Genomic DNA, 22270 nt, shown 5'->3' with positions numbered 1-22270 from the left:
GCACAGGGGCTGGCCTCAGTGCAGTTCTGGGGTTGGGACCTGAAATCAGCTAACAGTTAATCCCTGACCCTGGGACTATACTGAAGTCTCCAACCAGTTCCAGTGCAGTCCTGAGGACTGGGATCAACAATCAGCTGATTATGGGTCCCAAGCTCCAAGACCATACTAGTTCATACCAGACTGCAGGCACACGTCTTTCAACTTGCTGGTGCAGGGGGAGCCTAGGATTATGATCCCAGACTCCACCTGCACTGGTAAGTAATAACAGTGCAGTTGGTATCCGATTCTTGATCCCAAATTGCACATCCTGCCATTCACATGTGGCATGACAGGAGGCACAATTGCTGGGATTGGGGATCAGATCCCATTGTGCCATTACATGAACATTGGCCAGGGGTTCGAAGTGCCTACTCTTACAAGCTCTGCAGGTTCAGTTAGAGTTGCTGGCAATACCTACACCTCTACTGTGTCATGCCAGTGGGATCCAGTGAATAACACCTACTTAGGCTGTTAACCTCCTTTCTTGAGCCTTCACAATACTGGGTCCCATGCAATGTTTTGCCAATTCCAAAGAGAAATCAAAGGTACCCAACTGGTAGATAAGGACAGTGCTCTGTTCTGCAGTTTGCTCTCCAGCTTGTTCTGGTTTTCACTTTAAGATGAAGTACAAACCTTTTTGCCAGTAATTTATTCATTTCTTCCATTAGTCCTCCTCCGCCTCCACCACTACTTGTTCGATTGGCATCACTCTTAGAGGCCCCACAGGGACTGGAGCCTCCTGAACCATCTTCTGGCTTAAGACACAAATCAACATTGCAAATCACAGAAAGGAATTTATATTGGGAACCTGCCTTTTGTGACAAGCTTAAATCATCACTAGGTGCCAAGGATCATAACTGCAGCCTGAGGGCAGAGGCAGGAAAGCACAACCACATCAGAAAGAAGCCACATGCAAAAGTGGTCAAAACCAATGCCTAATCCATATTTAGGATTGAGAAACCCGCTGTGGATTGGGTAAATATATGGGCAAGCCACAAACACAGCCACAGTGATTTTTGTTCGTTCCTGGTCAGATTCTGAGCACTTATTCACCCAAAGGCTGAACAATCCAGCAATCATAGTATAATTTAAACTATTTATAATCATTATGATGGTATAATACAAGTACACGTTCTCTGGCACACTTTGTAGAAGCAATGAAGTCTGTAATATGAGAGCTCAGGGCAGCCATCTGCTAATTAATCTTTACTGAGCATTGGGGGCAAAGGGTAAATTACAGTCAGAGCAAAACTCAGGGGGAAAAAAGGAAATTCCTTCATGACATTGATGAAACCAGAAAAAGAAACATACTCTTATGGCGGTGAGACTGGTAAAATGATCATTATAAAGACCTGAGTTTTAAATATGTTATGTATCCTTCCACTTGTGTTTGTATTCATGTTCAACTCAGGGACATGTGGGTACAAACTGCCATAAAAAAACACTCTCCTGTACATGTAACTGGGTAGTACTTAAAAACAGAAGGTGAAGGTTTACTGAGATCAACATAATCTTGACCTGGATTATACAACTGTACAAGAACAAATCTGAACCAGGCAACTGATTTTTCATGGCCATGGAATGCACATGTAAAGCACATTTCACAGGGTTTGGTAATGCTTTCTGAATATACATGTAGGAAATCAGCAGAACATCAGCTCAGACAAGACCAAGCAAGTCTTACTCTGCAGTGAAGACAGGCCTACTGAGAACATCTTATGCCCTGGTCCTTACCCGCTGTACTCTCCGTAATTTGGCACTAGCCAGAGCTGCTGCGAATCCCGACGTTGACCCGTCATCACTGCCAGCACCTTGTGCTCCACCTGCTGGCAGTGGAGGTGGGGGAGGCGGGGCAGCCCCCATTGGTGGAGGAGGTACTGGCGGGGGTGGCGGAGGCGGCGGTCCACTGGATGATGCAGGGATTGCAGCAGCAGCACTAGGATGACCAGGTGGAAGGATGGGGCCTGAAACAGAGGAAATCAATGAGAAATAAAGAACAGTGCCTCCTGGTTCACACATTATCAGGTTCTCTTTTCGCTGGCAGTCAGGTGAATGAAGGCCTGATGGGCAATCAGTGCAAGGGTGACCATGCCATCAGATGAATGATACATGGGGAAAGCACCAATGGTTCAAAATCTGCATTAGTTGTCATATAAACTTGTGCCCTCATGTGGAAATCTGTAAGTGATACCCTCCTCTTCTCCCTCTTTTCCTGTGCACAAGTCACAACACAGCATGCATGTGCTAATTCACAGGCAGCTGCTTTCTTCTATTTCTTTATTGTAACTTCCCATCTGCAGATAAATAAGGAGCAACACCTAAATTTGAACACCAACATTCATCTCCATGAACTTTCAAGCTGTAGCTATGTATGTATCATGCTTACTTTCCTGAAATATTGGTGGCTAAATTTAATGTCTCTGAAAATTAAAGGGCAAATATTGAACTTTAGCTACAGCACTGGTGAAGAGATGCAACTGAAAGCAGCAATGTTCAACTGATTGATTTGGTATGGTTACATGTCTTTATTTGTAATGTGTGGGAGTATATCATCAGGGTAGTTATCTACCATTACTCTATCTCGTCAAAGGCTTCAGTTGATAGTTTATTTTAAAGTAACCTGTGTAATGTATATTATTTTGAAGGTGGATTTTACTGGTATAAAGGTAAGCTTTGAAGTGATATTTTGACAGTAAGGGCCTGACTTTTCTATCATCCATCACTGTGGTGGGAGGTAACATCTTAACATTGCAGCAGCAAAAATACTGCAGCAACTAATTAAACTCACAATTCTGCCTTTGTAATGAGCTCTGGGTGCCATGAGAAACACTTTAAATGTCTTGCTACCAACGTGGGCTCACAAGTACGAAATGGCAATTCACTGATGACACAGTTAACTATAGTTGCAAACCTTCACCCACAAAACCAGAGTCCACACTGAGACCTCACTGAAAAATGATTTAATGATATCAACTGAATGAAGTAAAAAATAATGGGGCAACCTATGCAGCTGGAATGAATTAAAATCACTTTATTGCAGTGAATGTATCTGCAAAGATTAATTAATAGCAGCTGCAGGTCCAAGTCTTTAGCAGAAAATATGTCAATGAAAGATACATGCCAGTGCTTTCTAACTTCTCTAGACATATCAATTAATGCACAATAACATTATTAATAACAATGGATCCAATTTGCAAAAAAAGTCTGATCTGGATTTCAAATAAGCCCAATTCAGGGCTGTTCTGATGCAGGTTATCAGTGTGGTGAATTTTAAAAATAGAGTCAATATGCAAAATACAGATCCAGACTCAAGGGGCCTCTAAGCTAAAAAACATTAGCCAGCCTAAACATTTTTGTGAACCCTGATAGTTTAGATGAAGTTTCTACCAACAAAGTGTTTATGCAGCTTATGTAACTCCTCAAGCAAAATATACTATAGTGGCAAAAAGGACTTCCTTCTGTAACTATCTACATTAGGGCTTTTGCTGGTATAGAAATCTTGGTAACAAGTCACCCCCCCTGCCCCCCCCACCTCTAACAGACATTACCACAGCAACAAATGTTTCTGATATAGAGCCTTAGATTTCAAACCATGCTAAGTTTGAAGCATTCACTTGGGTTCTGTATCAAGACTATTACCAATTACATGGAAGCCCACCAGTGAACATGCTGTAGGGCCCCCTCTGTGAAAATACGGAAGTATGAGAGTTTATTAAGCAGCTACAGAGCCTTGTTTCTTTAGCTCATGCTTTTATCTCTGGAGGTCCCAATTCATTCCCCCCCAAGTTGGCCAAGAGGTAGTTGTTACACTAAAACTAAACAAGTGTGGGCTTTTTCATATTTCTCTGAACTAATATGTGCAGTAGGATTAGTCTCGGATTGCTCAAAAATTTTCCCAATTTCTTGTTCAGGACAGGGCAAATGGCTTTATAAACAATCAGTTCAAAGCTAAAGCTCTTTTAAAGGTTATAACTCATTCAAAACAAGTACTTACTCAACTGGGAAATGGTTGATGAACTCATGTAAGGAGGGGTCCTCTTGGACATATTCACCTCAGACACAGCAGCGTAAGTGGGAGGTAACGAGACAAAGTGTGACATGGACTGGTATAATTGCTGTGGAGGGTGCGGGGATGTCTGGGAGGACTGAGAAGGAGCCTGGATAACTGGCAGCTGGGAGATGGGCACAGTTTCTAAGTATGAGAAGAAAGACCCATCTGCACTTTCTACCTGGGTCCTATAGGAGTTTAGAGGAATTTGTGTGGTTAGAGGTCCTTTGGGTTGGCCATTCAGGCCTATCTGAGGTACATCTGCACAAGCTTCTTGGACCGTTATACCTGTAGAGCCTCTGATCCTGCCATTCTGGACAGGAATCACAGGAAGGACTACTGGAATATGTGGCTGCAGGACAAAACCCTTCTGTACAGGGGAAGTAACTGTCAGAGAAGAAGACAACTGAGGCGAGTATGAGAGAGAGGACCGTCTGACGAGCTGGCGAGGGGTCAATGGAAAATGGGAAGGTGGGGCAGGGGGCGGAGACAATGAGATTTGCTTGATGCTTTGCGTGACAGTCCTGTGGCTCGGCAGGACTGGGGAGGAGCCCGAGGACGGCAAGAGCTCGGAGGCAGAATGTCTGTGGTGAAGCTGCGGGGAGTCTCTGGCTCTGGCAGAGGATCTGAAAGAGGTTTTATTACTGGGCTTGGGGGCAGCAGATGTTGAAGAGATAGCTCTGGCGTAAGACGGTGGTGGAGGGGCTGGGCCAGCTGAAGTAGGTGCGCTGCAGTTACTGTAGTCGGGAGGAGGAGACTGGCAGTGGGAGGGGGAAGAACACACTTTTATCTGAAGTGTGGAAACTAAAAGAACAGAAAAGAAACATGAAAAGAACAACATGGGTATACAGAAAGGCACAGCTGCAAGGAGAACATGGAAATAAAGAGCAAATGAAGCAGAAACTTAGAAAAAAACAAACAAACAAACAAAGAGGATGGTGCACACACTGATTTTGGTGATGCCCTGATATCCCCAGAAATTGAGAGCTGTTCCTTCCTTTAGTGCAAACCAGTGGGAAATACACATCATGCGCCAGAGTTCCTGCTTTGAAGTTTGTGAAGCTGTTTCTAATCCTACTCCTCACCCTGAGTCAGATTTACACATTACCTTTGTTCCAAAGACAACAGCAAGTGACATTTTGAACACAGACGGGTAAAAAGGTTGTGTACAGCAGCGATGCCTCCGTGAATGCTGTGGTTTGCTCAGCTAGAAATTCCAGTGGCTGGGTCCCACTGAAAGGCTGGTTTGCTCAGCTAGAAATTCCAGTGGCTGGGGCCCACTGAAAGACACCTTGCAAATCAGAGCCAGGGACTAGTCTGTGTTAAGTGATATGGTACATAGTACACATCTACCATGCTCCCAAACACTGGGAGTCAAGTGTTGCCCCTCTCTCACTGCATTGGCTCTTTGTGCACGTAATTTAGCTGATTGAAAATTAAAAAACACTGGGCAAAAATAAAAAACCTCCTGCCAGATTTACACAAAGTCCTGACCTTTGTGCGTTTTTTTCATGGATGTAAAAGCTACATTTTGCAGCCATAAAACTCTCTCTCTGACTCTTACCAAGTTGTTAATATTTAGAAAATATTTTTAAAGCTCATTCAATATTTTGCTAGTAACTGTACAGAAAAATTACTCTATTTACTTCCTGGAAACCCCAGGCTTACGGCAAACTTTCAAACTGGGGTTCCCTTCTGGGCTTTGGTCACTTGGTGTCACACCCTTGATGTGAAGGACCCCATAGCCAGCCACAGGCATCCCCCCTCTATGTGAATATATAGAGAGGGTGACCAGGCTTTATCAGTACCTTAGAGGCCTATTAGCCCTGGGCACTAGTGGCAAAGCCCAATTTAGTGCACAGGATAATGGAAGAGTGCAAAGCTTCAATCTAATTTGCCTTTGTTGCACTTTGTGCTCCAAAGATCTGGGCCGTAAACATTAATGAAGGCAGTGGAATCAATGCAGCCATGTCCCAAGTTATTAAGTTTCTAACCAAAAATGTTTTGAAGTCCTAAAGCCCTTATTGCAATATTGAGCATGCTGGGTACTTCAGTAACAACACATGGGCACCACCAGCAGCCAGAGGAATGCATCTGTGTTGCTTACAGATTCTTGATACATACCTGTGGTAGAGGTTCTTCTTTCCAGAGACTCCTGGCGTTGCTGCTGCTGCTGCTGCTGCTCCATCACTTGCCTAAAACAAGGGTTTTTAAAATAATCTTGATTTATGTGTTACACTTTGGGGTAAACGCTCTATATGCTGAGATGGGCTCACCTCATAAATCTGAGAGTCATTTGGTTCAGTCCATTATAGACATAATGGCCAGACCAAAATGGGCCAGTTCTGATATCATTTGCTAGCATATAGTTCCCTGGCTCTGAAAGCATTACTCCTGATTTATAACAGTGGAAGTGAAATCAGAAGAGAGCCTTGCACTTGTGGGGTACTAAAAACGCCTGCTACAGAAGCATGTTTCTTCGTGCAGGATAATTCTATAACAATATGAGGATTAGCAGTGAACTTAAAGCAGGAGAGCGCTGCGGTGTCTCAGCCAGCACTGCACTGAAGCATGTGATCAAGCATATGAGGAGTTCCAAAGACAGATGGACATCTGATGAGCTTAAAGTGAAGCACATCCCTTAGTGACATGTGGATCTGGATCCAAAGGACCGTCAGTACTAACAACAGGTTAATGAAATACAGTCGGTATTTAGCAGCTACCTCTAAATCACTCACTGCTTTAGATAGCTAAATAGCAAGCTCCTTTGTTGTCACCACAGAGCTCCACAGGTAAGCAAAGTCTGGGATGCCCAGTTAAAAGAAGGAACATATAACACTACAAACTGCAGCCCAACTGCACCTGTGGAAACCCACTGAGGTCAACAGCTAAGTACAGACACTCAAAAAGCCCAACACTGAATTGATTCAATCTTCACAGTTTAGGCTAAGCAGTGTAGATTGAACTGATAAGCAAGTGAACAGACATTCACTTTTGATTCCGGAAATGTAGCCACATGCCTGCAGCGGCCCAGGCCAGAAGTCCGGGGATGCTAGAGCACATCTCCCTGCTCAGCTGGAGCAGACAGCTTGGGCCAAGCCTAGCCCACCCACCCTGCAAGGTGGGGTGAGGTATGTGTGCAGGGGAGGTGCAAAGCATCCTAGGAGACAGGGGGTCTGTGAGTTAACATGAATCAATGACCTGGAAGATGGCACAGAATGCACCCTCAGCAAGTTTGCAAATGATACCAAGCCAGGGCGGAGTAGAAGATATACTGGAGAGTAGGGTGATCGAGACAAATTGGAGGATTGGGCCAAAAGGAATCTTTGAATCCATGAAGTTCAATAAGGAGAAATGCAAAATCCTGGAATTAGGATGGAACATGCCCATGCAGCAGTACTGGTTGGGCAGCAGTTCTGCAGAAAAGGACCTGGGGGTTACAGTGGACAGTAAGCTGAATATGAGCCAGCAGTGTGCCCTTGTTGCCAAGAGGGCTAATGGCATACTGGGCTGCACTGGTAGATGTGTTGCCAGTAGGTCAAGGGAAGTGATTATTCCCCTCTATTCAGCACTGGTGAGACCACATCTGGAGTACTGTGTTCAGTTTTGGGTCCCCCACTACAGAAAGGATGTGGATACATTGGGGAAAACCCAGCAAAGGGCAACAAAAATGGTGAGGTGGCTGGGGGACATGACTTATGAGGAAAGAATGAGGGAACTGGGTTTATTTAGTTTACAGAAGAGAAGACTGATGGAGTGATTTAATAGCAGGCTTCAACTACCTGAAAGGGGATTTGAAAGAGGATGGAACTAGACTGTTCTCAGTAGTGGCAGATGGCAGAACAAGGAGCAAGAGTCTCAAATTGCACCAAGGAAAATTTAAGTAGATATTAGGAAGAAATTTCTCGCTAGGAGGGTAGTAAAACACTGGAACAGGCTACCCAGAGAGGTGGTGGAAGTTCCATCCTTGGAGGTTTTCAAAACCTGGCTAGACAAAGCTTTGGCTGGGATGATCTAGTTCGGGATGGTCCTGCTTTGAAGGGTTGGACTAGATGACCTCCTCAGGTCCCTTCCAATCCTAACTTTCTATGATTCTATGAATCTGGAGGGAATCTAGGACAGAAGTTCAATAAACCGATTTAACCTAAATCAGTTCAGTCTGATACTATAGTACATCCATCCAAGTTTAACTAAAACCAGTTTTGGCCCTTTTTGAAAGTGGTCTGTGCGCTGAACTTCTGTTGTGTTACAGATCTGAATTGGTTTCTTATCACTTATACCAGTTTCTGTCCCTAGCCTAGAAGTCCAATATTTGAGGGTTGTCTCAATAATCAGTGATCACAAAATTACTCTGCTGAATTTCTAGTAACCTCATGATTATAAACAAGCTGTCGATCTCAGTACTGTGACAGGCAAAGTTTTAAGCTCATGGTAGGAATGAGACGTTACATAATTACTATTAAAACCGTGATTATGGTGAGTAGCAAAAAGCATTTAAAAAGTTGCCACATTTCTGAGAGTAGCAGTTCCCCAAATTTCCCACTAGAGGTCTTCTCTTTCACACTTTAACCATCTTGAAAACAAGGAATTTTTTTTACTGTAACTGTGATAACTCTTACTTGATATTTCTGTGCTCAGTTCAAACAATGAACAGGTAAAAACAGCTAGTTGTTTCACTATATACATGGACAGGAACTACACACTGCAAGAGCGTATAGATGTGACTCAGAAATTCCATAAATAAGTTAATTAACTCAAAAAAATGTTAATTTGCTAAGCCAAGCACCCAAAGATTAGGACATTACAGAACCAATGTTGCCTGTACAACCTTAATTTGTTCCCTTCGGGCAAATGCACTATAACAACATCTCGAAGCATGTAATGGTATACTATTTTTTCTACAAGACCTCTGCCTCATTCTTTTCACAGTAGGATAACCTGGATCATAGATGATTGGCCTATAACAAATCAATATGCCATGGAAAGCTTTATATGGGCCGTCCTGTTACATTTTATATTATTTCTAATTTTTTTGATTTAATGTGGAATTTACAATTTTTAAGCAGAAATACCTGGAGAATTTCTGTTTGGGTATGTAAAATAAGGTTAAGTCTTTTAATTTTTCTAACAAACCATACTACATTTTGGGTTCCAAATCAATAGAAGAGACAGACATAACCATAATTAGGATTATTTCTTATCCAGGGATAAATCCTAAACCAAATTCATAATAGAAAATTGGCATGCAACTCCTACACACGAAAATCACGGAGTACAGTACTCAATGGTGCAATTTTGGGAAAACCATTAAATGCATATGGAAAAAATATTGTAGATTCACAGGAAAACAACCTAATGGCATTGCCTCACCTGGTTTAAATTGTCATACCACCACTGACTTCAAGGGAGCTCTCCTAATTTGTACCAGGTGAGGATCTATATCCCCTTCTTCATCTCTAATCTCCTGCTTTCATTTCCCAGTTACAAGCTGCTCAGCCTAGACAATTGCATCAGTTGTACAGATGAAGCCTCAGTTGTACAAATAAAACACAAAGCATTTTCGGTCACCTTGAATAGCTTGTTACAAGAAGGAGCCAGAAAAAGGAAGAGAGGGACATGCATTTTCATGGATATTTTTCTCTCTAAAGTATAGAGCAAATTCTATTCATGTTTCTGGGCAGATCTCATTCTTCAAGACAGGCTGCAAAGAGTTTGCCCTGCTATGGTTGGACCCTGGCCAATGCTGCACACCCCATTCATGTCACAGGGCCTGGGCTGAAACAAAAAAACACTAACAACAAGTTCCCAGCCCAGCTGTGCCAGCAAAGAAGTTTGGGACTGCTGGTGAACTGCAGGTGGACAGCACTCCCCAGGAGACAGGGACCCAATTTAGACACAGGAAGAGCTTGTGTATTAGGCTGGTGCCATCTGCCTTGGTTTGAAGGGCTCCTTCCCTCAGACACATACTTGAGTACAGCTTATACACACAAATAGTCACATTGGTTTGAAGAGAAGGACCTCATGAATGCTTTAAGGACAACTCCCAGAGTAAGGGACTCCTCAATATGAAGCGTATCTGAATGTGGCTTTCTCCACTTACAGAGAGGCTCCCCAGGGAGTAGGGGGCACATCTCTGTAAGCAGAGAAAGTTGGGGTTTCCTGCTTGCAGAGACACAACCCCCAGGGTCTCCAGGGTATGTCTCTATAAACAGGGAAAGACAGGGTTTTCCACTGCTATGTAGCAGAGATCCACTGTCAAATAGTGATGCAAATTAATCTCCCCTTTGTTGCAGCAACAATTCTTTTTTGTGTTGCAGCCACAAAGCTGTTAGGGTGGCACATGGCAATAAAAGGTAATATCTGTTCACACCCTGGGCCTTCTGGTAGGTTAGCAGGCTCAAAAATCTATCTTTAGCTTGCGAGTGAAGCCCTCTGGCTCCCTTTAACACTGATGTGGAAACCTCCTCTAAATCACAGATGAAGTAGGTAACAAGAGCATCCCAACCTGAAATCCTGTTGGCTGTCAATATGCAGCCATACGTATACGATGGAGGGAAGATAGAGGATGGGGAAGAGGAGAATAGTGGCATTAAAGGCAAGATGCACATGTAAGACATGACCTGATCTGGACAAGGCTCATATTGGGGTCTCCAACTCCAATTTATAGTTTTCATGTGATTATTATCCTGGGTCAGGGAAAGATACTAATACAAGGAACTGTACCCCATTAAGGACCAGGCACCAGAATCAATGGACCAAGTTATCACCTGGCCTATGCACTGCTGGTGGGATAGTCTCTATGAAACCTGATCTTCTGTCACTAACACCTGATTCCACACTGGATCATGTTAAGCCTCCTTAATAAGCTTTAGAAACCCCTGCTTAAATACTATGCAAACTGCTTTTAAACAGGTGTCCTCCTTATCTCTGGACATCAGTGCCTCCTAGTTCAGGGTTTCCACAGGATTTCAATTCTTTACCAGTCATCACCAGGGATCCTGGTTTTTCTCTGATAAAAAAATCCCCAATTTTCAGATTTAAAAAATGTAACCCAAAATCCACCTTTTTCCATGATTAAAATGAAACGCCACTAATACACTTTTATATATATATTAGTGGTGTTTCATTTTAATCACAGAAAAAGGTGGATTTTGGGTTACTGTTTTTAATGTGAAAATTGGGGATTTTTTTTTTTAAATCAGAGAAAACCAGGCTCCCTGGTCATCACTAACAACTATTACATAAAAGTCAGAATCATGGTAAAATTTAGCTGCATAAAATATGCAACATATTAAACATGAAAAACATGGTGTTTTAGTAGACACTTCCTTCTTTCTACACAAGGAACATCCATGCTATCAACTTGCAGAATGTAAAGCTAGAATGTAAAGCTACCTGAATTCACTAAACTTAAGTAGCAGCTTTTACCTTCTCTGCACTTCCATTTCATCTGGAGAGGGTCCATTCTGCACCTGGCGCTGGGTAGTTGGACCTGTGGAATACATAACAAAGGATAATTAGCTAAGCAAATACGATACAACATTGTGGTAGTTTCTGACAAAAGTGCTGTTCAGTCTCACTGAATTTATTTTATAACACATATACCATATAATGCAGAATATAATGCAAGCATCCTTTATCCGCTGTGTGTGCACGTGCATGACATTCTGAAGAATGTCCTAGTGGAGCTGACGACCATTCTACCAGGATACTATTCTGATTTCTGTGGAGCTGAAAACATTTTGGCATCCTTGCTGCACATACTCGGCTAGTTTTTACATGAGCAACTTCTACACTAGCTTCCCATATGTAGATGAGTAATACAGATCCCAGGATGCGATGGCACAGCTTGGATCAAAGGAGAACTTTGCCCTAAGAGGACTGCCAAGGCGCAGATGAAAGAACTGCTCAATGTCACATTGCATTCCCCTTATCTGTATGATTCACAAGGCTGCCTCCCTCACATGTACCAGTTCATATATATGAGGACAAGGGTGGGAGATGATATAAATGCTGATGTAAATGCTACATCCATGAATTTGTGTGAATGAATACAAGTTGGTGCACCTTTGGCAGAGAGGTGGCAGAAGGGCACGGTTAGAACAGGAAAAAGCATTGTGGTGCTACAGAGAAGGTGTTAGATAAAGAAGGCTGGTTACAGTTTTGCTTTGCCTTCTACAATTCTGTCGGTCTCCTTTCTCAGACGGAGACACCCAGCTGAACACAACTTATGTCACCATCTAGGTCACGTCTGCATTTGGCTCTAGAATCTGCTTCTGTTCTTGGTCATTTTTATTATATTCATTAGTGGTTAAATGTTAGTTTCTGAGAGAAGTGACGCTCAATAATAAACTATTTGCCCACTGAAGTCAACAGAAACTTTGCCACTGAATTCAGTGGGAACAGAATTTCATGAAGCCTTTTGGTGTTTTAGACCAATTTCTTTATAATTCTATTGGTTTTACCCCTATTAAAGTCTATACACACCAATAGCTCACAACTTGCCAGAGAGAGAAATTTGGCCACTTGGAAACTGTTCACTGACTGTGGGTACCCAAAAGGGACTTTATTTCCAGGGAATACTTAATACTTGCTGCAAATAATGCTTTTGGCAATGTCTGAAACTGCCCAAAATTAAGTCACGTATAGTCACTAGTCACTTTTGGAAGCTCTATCCAAAATTTTGCCTGATTAGAAATGTGCAAGGGAAGAGTGAGGCAGGGGAAGAAGTATAACACATTTCCAACAGGATAAAATTCTGATTCGTTGCACCCATCACCGATCTAGTACTGACTGCTGCTTGCCAATTGGCCAACACAGTTTAGGGGGAAATGTCTTTGGTAGGGAACAAAAAAAAAAAAGCAATGTGACAAGGAAGTCTGTGGTCTCACTGAAAGCTGCTCAGCTATTCTGTATGTTAGAAATAGTCTTGATGGTGACAGCTGAGAAGTTAGACTGCAGATGACATGTGAAAGGCACAAGATAACTGCACACTATCATATGGCAACGTTACCTATCATCATCGCTGATGTGCTGTAACTGTTAAGAGATGCAGCTGAGCAAAAAGCTGAATCTCAAAATCTCCAAAAGTTGTATATGAGATGAAAGAACCATCCTCGAAGTCTAGAGTAAGACCCAAACATCCCCATATTTCAGGGAAGCATGTGGTTTGGATTCATGATTTGTGTGTGAAGCATCTACGCTACACAAATTCTTTTTATAGCTACACGTGCCAAGTATGTCATTAAACATTTATGCAGCTACGGACACTCTTGGGGTTACAGCTAGACTTTTGAAGGCCCTTGCATCTCCCTCCTCAAACAGGGCCCCATCTTGGCAAGTTCTGGCAATACCCACCCCCTCCACATACCTCTGCCACCCACACACTGTCCACAGCCCCCCTCAGACAATCCCCAATACCTGGCTCTCCAAACCCCACTCCCCATAGATTTACCTGTATCCAGTTACCAGGGCTGCTCCCACCACCCTGCCTGGATGTATGCTGGTGATGTGCATGTGCGCATGTGCACAAACGTGGCACCCCTGCCTCCAAACACCCTCCCCCTGCTCTCTCCAGCCCCAAGCATCATCTTGAAGGCTAGAAGGCTGCCAGCCTGCCAAGGGAAACCCACAGTTTCCCCGCCATTTACTCCTTTACAGAGGAAAATCTGCATTTTTCTCCTTTAAAGGAGAAAACGTGTTTTCCTCCTTCAAATGTCAAAATCCACATTTTTCCACAGCAAATGAAAGACCCCCAGATCCCTGTTAATCTGCTGCATTAACAAGATACCTCTCTGGAGGCTAAATACCCAGAAAAACTGTATAACAACCACCTTGTCCACGTTTTGCCATGCAGAAGAAACCTAGGAGCAGACCTTATAAAAATACACACAAAAGTCAGACTCTTCTGTCTTCTCTCTACTACCCTGCCCTGGCGAAAGTTTAAAAAAAAGTTGTGAACAGTTTGTGCAAAGCAGGCTGCAGAAGTCTCTCTAGAATAAGCACAGAGGGGAGATCGGGATGTAATTCTCTGTCATCTGGAAAACTATTAAACTGATTGCACTTGCATATCAAATAGTTAGATGCATAAGCACATGATCCTGCAAAGATACCCATGCTTATTTTTCAATATGCAAAGACTCCCATTTAAGTCAGTTGTATAAGTTTGTTCTTACACACACACACATGTGTCAGCAGGGCTGGGGCCACTATATGTATTGCAGAGAACGGTGGCTGGAAAAAAGAGGCTGAATTTTAAAAGTCTGTCCCTTTCTCTCAAAAAAATCAAACCATGTAGCTCCCAGGCAGGCTATGGGCCCTTTTAGCCCAAAACAGTTTCAGGTCAGTTCTGTCAACATAATTTGAAACTCTTTTTTGTTTAATCACAACAGTATAACCTGATTACACCACCTTTGTATGATCTCACTACCTCAGCTCTGTATATTAATAACTCCTTACATTATTTTTTTAAATATGCCATAGTCTCTTATTTAAGAACCTAATTAAAAAATAATTAGCAACTTTTAATGTGTTCAAAGTGTGAAATGTACTTAAAATTAGGCACATTTCACACCTCATTTAAAACCTTATTTAAGGTGTTGAAATGGAAAACTTCTTTACAACTTCTTGAGAAACACTCCACAGACAGACAGACAGACAGGAAGTTTAAGTATAGCCAGTCAAAACGCCTGAGGCTGAATCAATTAAATTACTGCAGATTTGTCTAACCTGTATAGATTGAACAAAGAACCAAGTGAACAGACATTCACTTTTTATTCCGGAAATGCAGCCACATACCTGCAGTGACCCAGGCCAGAAGCTGGGGGGAGTGCTAGAGAACCGCTCACGGACTGCTGGCCACTTCCCGCTCCCCAACTCGAGCAGAAATTGTGGGGGTGGGGAGGGCATGCTGGGGAGGGGATTAAACACCCTCCCCGGCCTGCATGGGACCCCAGCTGGGGTCTGTGTTGGGGAGGGGAGGGAGAAGCCAGCTCCTGCCAGGCTTTTCCTCCTTCCCCCACTCGAGTGGAGAGCAGGACACATGGCCAAGGCCCCGGGCTGGGGCTGGCACACTAAGGCAGGGGGGCAGGGGCAGGGAGGGGTTTAACCTCCCCCCCTACCCCCATCCCAGGCCAGGTCCTGGCTACATCCCCCTGCTTTCTGCTTGAATGGGGAACAGGAAGAAGACTGGCAGGGCAGGCCTGGGCCTGGCCATGCCCCCCACTATTTCCTCCAGGAGGAGGAAAAGCCTGCGAGGGGCTGCTCCCCACCCTACAGGCAGACCCCAGCTGGGGTACAGATTCAGCCCCACCCCCCAGGCTACCTCGCTCCCTCCCTCCCTCCGTCAGCCAGCTGTAGCAGTGATAGTGCTCTGACTAGGTAGCAGAGAGATGGGGCCAACCCGGCTCTGCTGGAGCAGACAACACAGCCCAGCCCAGCCCAGGGCTGCAAAGCAACCTGGGATGCTGGGGGACTGTGAGTTAACTTGAACAAGGAAGGGACCAGGGCAAAAGTTCCATAAACTGGTTTGACCTAAACCAGTTAAGTCAAGTCTGATACTACATCCAAACAGGTTTATCCAGTGACGATGCATAGGGGGTGTACCCCCTGACCAGCCGCGTTCACCTCTTAGGCGATGGGCAGGCAGGAACACCAGTGCCCCCCCACTTGCAAGTGCAGGTCAGTCATTGCAGCTGCTTCTAGGAGCAGCCACAGTCACTCCTGAAAGCGGCTGCAGCGATCAGCAGGTTGGCAGGATCGGCCAAGGGGGACACCCCCATCCCCCAATCGGCGGGGGTGGGTTTGGGGGGGGGGGGGGGCCCCCAATCGGCGGGACGGGTTTGGGGGGGGGGGGGCACGTGCCCCCCTGACTAAGGCAGCACCAGTTGCCCATGGGTTTATCTTAAACCAGCTTCAGCCGTTTTGAAAGTGGTTTAAATGCAATGAACTTCCATCGTGTAACAGATTTGAACCAGTTTCTGATTACTTAAACTGGTTTGTGTGTTACTTCTGTCCTTAGCTGAAGACAGAATGAATCAGATTGGAGGGAGTTATTCAGGGCTTAAATAAGCCAACCTGTCCTGTTCACATACACATAAACAAAACCTATTTATAGAAGTGGTGCAGAATACATATGCATTTCCATCTGTACATTCATTTAAAGGGTCATTCAGATGCATTGTTGGAAATACATTGTTGCATAGCTCACAAAGCTCCCTAGTTCTTTGTTGAATGTCAGGAGATGTACGACAATTACTGTTGTACGTATAAGACTGAAATGAGTCTCCAGATGGTGAGAGTTCCTAAATCACCATACTGAAACAGAAAATATAACAATCTGCAGAGACTGAAAGCTCATCCATTGCTTTAAATCTTTTCCAAAGAAAGCCTTTCTTCCTTCTGCTGTTATTTTGCTTCTGCACAAATATTCTATTTGATGCAATTTTTGCCTAAAATTGTTCTAGATCTAAGTATGTTTGCTATTATTGAATCCTGAAAAAGAAGTACATTTTGAGGTGGTAGCATGGAATTGATTTGACAGCTGGGATGCATAATATCACCACCAGTGAGGGACAATAACAAACTGCCAGCCTTTAACAAGTTGGTCCCCTCTCCTCTCTGCTCCACTACCTGGGTGGATAGGGGGAGTAAAACCAGAAAGAGCTCCATGCTGAGGTTGTGCACTGCATAAATATGGCTATGCAGAAAGCATGGCTCTTTGAATGTGTGGAAAGAGAAGGGCAGTTTGCTTGTCTCCTCTCCCCTGCAAAACAAGACAGCCAGCCAAGCTGCAGAAAAATAACGCTGCTTGAAGCAGCATTAAATCCCAGTATAGGGTCAGTCTCTGGGTTCAAGCCGAAGCTGTGGAGCATGGATAGGAGCTCTGCATTACTGCCACATCCAGGGGTAGAGTTGGAGGAAAGTCATTCTTACTGGGGGAATAACTGGGGTCTTTTGAGTCTTCGGGCTTTTGTTCCTCCTGCACCTTCGCTATTGTAGTTGAGAACATGCCAGCACTGTTCTTCACTTTTTTTTGCACCTAGGCAAGTTACACAGAAGCATTACAAATCATTCCCCACAAACCTTCCAGCTGTGATCTCCTGGGGCAGGCAAAACTGGCTGTTTGCTACAGTTATGGGAAATTTTCCTTTGCTAAACCTGACAAAAAAATCGTAGAATTTTGTTAAAAGTTCAACATTCTGGCCAGGTTTGCCAGGCAAATTTACAAATCGCAGCTGAGTTACTGGGGAGCCTGGCCTGACCAGCTGGTGTGAAATATTAATTTAGAAGGATTTTTGCTTCTAGTTTGAGTTCCTTTGTAAACTTTTACATACCAGTCTAATGACCTACAACCGAGGAGACTCAAACTTTCTCCCTGTTTCTGGGCTTGTTTTTTTTTAGTGCACTCTGCCACGGCTTATACACATACTGAAGGCTGGGATTATTTTTAGCAACAGCTTGATTTTATAAATGCACGTTCCGTGAGAGACAGATAACAGACACCTGTTTAAATCAAGAGTTCTGTAATTAAATAAACCCATTTACATTTAACTGCTCCCCACATTTTCATGTGCTTTTCAAACATGAGCAGACTGAGCAGAGAGTGCTGCCAGTAATGGCATCCCCATATAAACATGCTTCTCAAATTGCAATATGACTTGCCTCTTAACCTGACAGCTTTTGGGACTGGACCCAGAGAGACTAGCGCTACTGAAAATGATCAGGGGAGACACCTTAGCTAATCGCCCACTTGTAAGTCCATAGCTGTTGTGATCTACATTTAATCAACACTGTGATCAGGATTTAATTTGGGAGATGGGCTGTGAAAGCCTGAAGTTCCCTTGCCTCATTGCTTTGTAATAATTGACAGCATTTATATGAACATTTTGTGACTCAGCCCTAGAAATATTTTTGAGAAGACAGATACTGGACATTTTCCGAGGTAGCTTTGCTTCCCCTTCCCTGGTAGCAATTATCCACACTGCCTCCTAATGCAGAAAACTTTTACTGTTTTCTTATCACTTCCTGTCACTGACCCTGGGCCTACATGAGACTCACAGCCCAGTGGCACTGCCACAGGCCTGGTTATAATCCAACTGAGATGAATACAACTGCTCAGTACTGACCCCATCCCAACATTTGTTTTATAGCCATCCTGCCATTTTCCTGAATGAACTAACAGTCCTTGAATGGGGACCTTTGCAGCATAGGTCTGTTACCAAGGCTCTCTGATGGTCTTTATTACTGTGTATTATTAGCCAGCTGCTACTAAACTCTCCCTCTCTCAAAATCATGGCTATCCCCATTACACTTTGCCATTTCTGGTAGTTAGAGCTCAGAAAACTAGCCATGATGAGCTCAAATCTTTCGCAAACTTAGGCATCATTACTGAAAGAAATCCTGTGATTGTGCTTGCATTTAACTCAGCTGTGTACAGAAAGTCTGTGCAGAAAGGAGTTCTCTCACTGTCTATTTGCTGTTACAATAGTCCACAGGTTCAAGCAGTAGTTTTCCTGTTCCTCTTTAAAGTGTTTACAGATGGAGATAAAAGCACTCCTCACAGGCACGCGAGTAAACAGCAAGCCAGAACCATTTTTCAGCACCCATGATTTGGGGATTCAGAGAAACTGAAATGCTGATCTAACTGGATGCATGCTTTTGACATAGATTTTAAGCAAACAGAGCAGCCTCTCTGTTTTTGGTAATGGATCTTGCCACTTATCCACAGGCTCCTTACCAACATTAGACTATCACAATACACCCTATGTGGGACTAAACCACATGGACACCAAGGCTGACAGATCAAAGCTGCTCCCTTAATAAGTGAGATGTCTTATTGGGATTAATACCACTGCTCTGAGATTGGTACTGGCTGCCCATCAGTCTTCAGAGGGGAATTAAATACTTTGGTTTTGATTCCTAGAGCCTCAAATAGCTTTGGGATGACTTTGCTGGGGAACCACCTCTTTCCTGGTGCCCCAGTTGGTGGAGGGTTGCTGTGATATTAATTGTGTCACAGGGCACACAGAGCTTTCTGTAAATATCCCCTCTTCATAGTGTGAATCATAATAATAAAATTCAAGCCTCATTGCTAGAGGAGAACACACCCAGTAGATTAGTAATTTAGGTACAAGTACTGCATGACTGCTGTACTTCTCTCACTGCTATTAAATACTCCATGACGCAGAACTTGGTTTTATAGAGCACTTTTCATATGCAGATTGTCTCAAAGCATCTAGAGCATAACACACTAAGGAAATACTATGATATCACCACCTGCGTGTCCTTTGAGAACAACAAAGCACCTTAAGAAGTATTAATTAAGTTTCAAGAAGCCTGTGAAGCAGAAACAGTTACACAGCTTGCCCAAGGTTATCTGAAGGCCTTGTCAATGGAGGTGGCTGGCAACAGTTGGTGTGTATAGGTATGACTTTAAACCCACGCAAGGGCTGGGCACACAAACTAATCAGTGGGTGCATGTCTACATGAGATGTTTACTGCGGAGACCCCTGCAATAAAATCTTAGCATCTAAACAGGTCTCTATTATGCTGCTGTAAACTAATAAACACCACCGTAGGTTAGTACTTGTCAACACAAGTACGCTATCCTACAGCAGCGTAATTTAATGTGCCGCAACACACGTGTAGATGCTGATGTGGCTGGCTGGGGCCTAAGGGTGGCAACTCTTGTATATTGTGTGTGGGGGAAAGGGGGTGTATGTGGGGGATGTGGTTGGGGAGTGTGTGTGTGTGTGTGGGTATGAGTATGGTGGGTGCAGGGGTGGCAAGGTGTGGGTATAGTGGACGGGTGTGTGTGGGGCTGTGGGAGGGCGTGTTTGGGGGTATGGTGAGGGTGGGGGATGGGAGCTGTGGCAGGGTATGGGAAGTTATGGTGGGTGAATAAGAGTGTGTGTGGGGGCTGTGGGAAGGTGTTGGTGTGTTTGGGGTACAGTGGAGGGTGAGAGAGGTTGTGTGCGTGAGGAGAATCCTCGAAGTCCCTGGAGCTGCATATGGTGGCAGCAAGCGGGGCCCGCCCTCCTGGGCCGATAATACACAGCTCCCCAGGCTCCCACCCCAGCCCCACCTGCCCCTGTAACACGCAGCTCTTGCCCATGTCTCTGGCTGCACATGGTAGCAGCATGCAGGGCATGCCGCAGCCGGCCCAATAGTGCTCCTGCCCAAGTGTCCAGCTGTACATGTTGGCAGGGTGTGGGGTCAGCCCCACCTGGCCCCATAGCACTTTTAAGTCCCCAACCGCACATGGCAGCAACGGCCCCATAGCGCACAGCTCCCATGCTCCCACCCCAGTCCCTGGCTGCATGTGGTGGCAGCGTGCAGACCAGCCCAACCCAGCCCCATAGGGTACAGCTCCTGCACTGTGTGAAGCCAGCCCAGCCTGGCCCCATAGTGCACAGCTTCCCGCACTCCTGGTCCTCCTCTTCCCCATGGGAGTCCCTCGCCCCAGCCCAGTGGGGCCCTTACCTAAATTCCCACTCTCCAGGCAGGGAGGGCTGGAAACAGCCAAGGGGCAGTTAGGCAGAGGCTTTTTGTCTCTCGTCTCTAGCACCCTGTAGGTTGGGGCAGGTCAAGCCAGGCTGGGGTTGAAGGGTGATTGCTTAGGAACCACAGTCACACCTCCCACACAGCAGCACCAGCTTGCAGAGGGGCAGTGAGGGCCAGGGTTTACAAAGGGCTTATGGAGGGGCCCTATGCGCTGGATCCACCCTGCAGGCCATATTGCTGCTCTAGCTCCCTGCTCTACCCACTAGGCCAGGGGTACTTAACCTCCAGTCCACCGGTCAAATGCAGCCTGCACAGCCTTGGAAAGAGACTAACAGGTCTGATATATCTGTGCTTTTCCCATATGATGCAAATCTCCATTTGGTCTTTGAAGAACATGTCCTAAGAAACTTCATGTCTTGCTATTATACTGAAGAGCAAGTGCACTCCACATCTGTTTATATGGTTGTATGTGAAAGCTCTTTATGGAAAGAGTCATAGCCTGTCTGTGGTTATGTAGGTGCAGGGGTCAGATCAAGCAGACAATTCTTCTGGATCCAACACAAAATTTAGGGGGAATTCAAAACTGCAAACATGGAAAGTCCACTTAGTTGCCACCTTACCCCAGACACACAAATTCCACAGGCAACTAATTTTTGCCTTTACATCTCCCAGAAGCCTAGATTTGTGCCTCTGAACATGCCCCAGTCTTGATAGGGCTGAGAATCAGCAACTGTGCACCTCACTCATGCCTTTGCCCTACTGGTTCAGGCTGACAGGCGTTCTCAGAGCATGGCCAACACATATCCCCAATCAAGATCAGGCTCCTAGCAAAATACAATGGCTTCCACTTCCTTTTAAAGCATGGCCACGGGAGGCAGATTCTCTCTTTTCTGCAGAAATCTAGCCCTTAGAGCACTCACCCAGGACATGGGAGACCCAGGTTCAATTATCTCCTCTGCCTAGGGCTGTTCAAACCCACCTCTCACTCCTCCCCTGTAGGAAAGTGCCCCAACCACCAGACTGTCTTGGGTAGGAGCTCTAGCCACCACCTCTGCTGAAGCTACACCATTGTGAAAAAAGGAATTCAAGGTTCACAAAGCACAACAGAGAACATCACTCCAGCACTCAAGCTTGGGAGGCACGAATCCTGGCTTGTGTTTGTCACAACCCAAAGTTGTGGTTTTTCTTGTTTGTGTGTGCTTCGGCATCGCTAAATCATGTTCCCACCAAATTGCAGCTCTTTTGGACGGTGGAGTGTTCTGTTGTAACGGAGACCCCGCGTGCAGGAGCTTTTCCCGCCAGTTCTGTAGCTTTCTTTGCATAGTGCATTTCTTTTGCATTATAGTGATGCACGATGCAAAGGAGTTCCTGCCATTTGTATTTAGATTCGTGCCACATTATTGGCCGGTTCTAAATGTAGGCATACGTGGCGGCTAGCTATTGGCTTGCTAGCCGTACAAAAGGCTTGGGTAGTTTCCGCCCAAGTTGGAGAGAGAGAAAGCACGTGGAGTTCGGGAAAGGAGCGTGAAGATCTCTAAGCGCTGCTGATCCATACGAACCCAGCTTTTTCCTTAAGAGGGCAACAGAGGTTTAATTTGTCGAACCCACGGAGCTTCAACAACTCCGGGGGACCTATTTACCGAACCCTCGGAGCCTTAACAACTCCGAGGCACATAACCT

General features: G+C 44.8%; 1 protein-coding gene across 13 annotated transcripts in view; it reads right to left on the bottom strand.

The window, feature by feature from the left end:
* EVL (Enah/Vasp-like) overlaps positions 1-22270 on the bottom strand; it is a 231822-nt gene that overhangs the window by 18726 nt on the left and 190826 nt on the right. For 10 of the 13 annotated variants that reach the window (XM_025191200.1, XM_025191202.1, XM_025191204.1 and 7 more), the window contains 5 exons: positions 11516-11579; positions 6212-6282; positions 4034-4891; positions 1774-2003; positions 673-794 (listed from right to left, as the gene is read on the bottom strand). In XM_025191200.1, the coding sequence (XP_025046985.1) occupies positions 673-794; positions 1774-2003; positions 4034-4891; positions 6212-6282; positions 11516-11579 (1345 nt within the window). The remainder of the gene's footprint in view (positions 1-672; positions 795-1773; positions 2004-4033; positions 4892-6211; positions 6283-11515; positions 11580-22270) is intronic. The other 3 variants (XM_025191207.1, XM_025191206.1, XM_006035058.3) reach the window with 1 other exon arrangement.

The sequence above is a fragment of the Alligator sinensis genome, unplaced genomic scaffold, assembly GCF_000455745.1.
Source record: "Alligator sinensis unplaced genomic scaffold, ASM45574v1 scaffold1385_1, whole genome shotgun sequence".
Classification (NCBI taxonomy): domain Eukaryota; kingdom Metazoa; phylum Chordata; order Crocodylia; family Alligatoridae; genus Alligator; species Alligator sinensis.
This window is presented reverse-complemented; position numbering and strand designations above follow the sequence as displayed.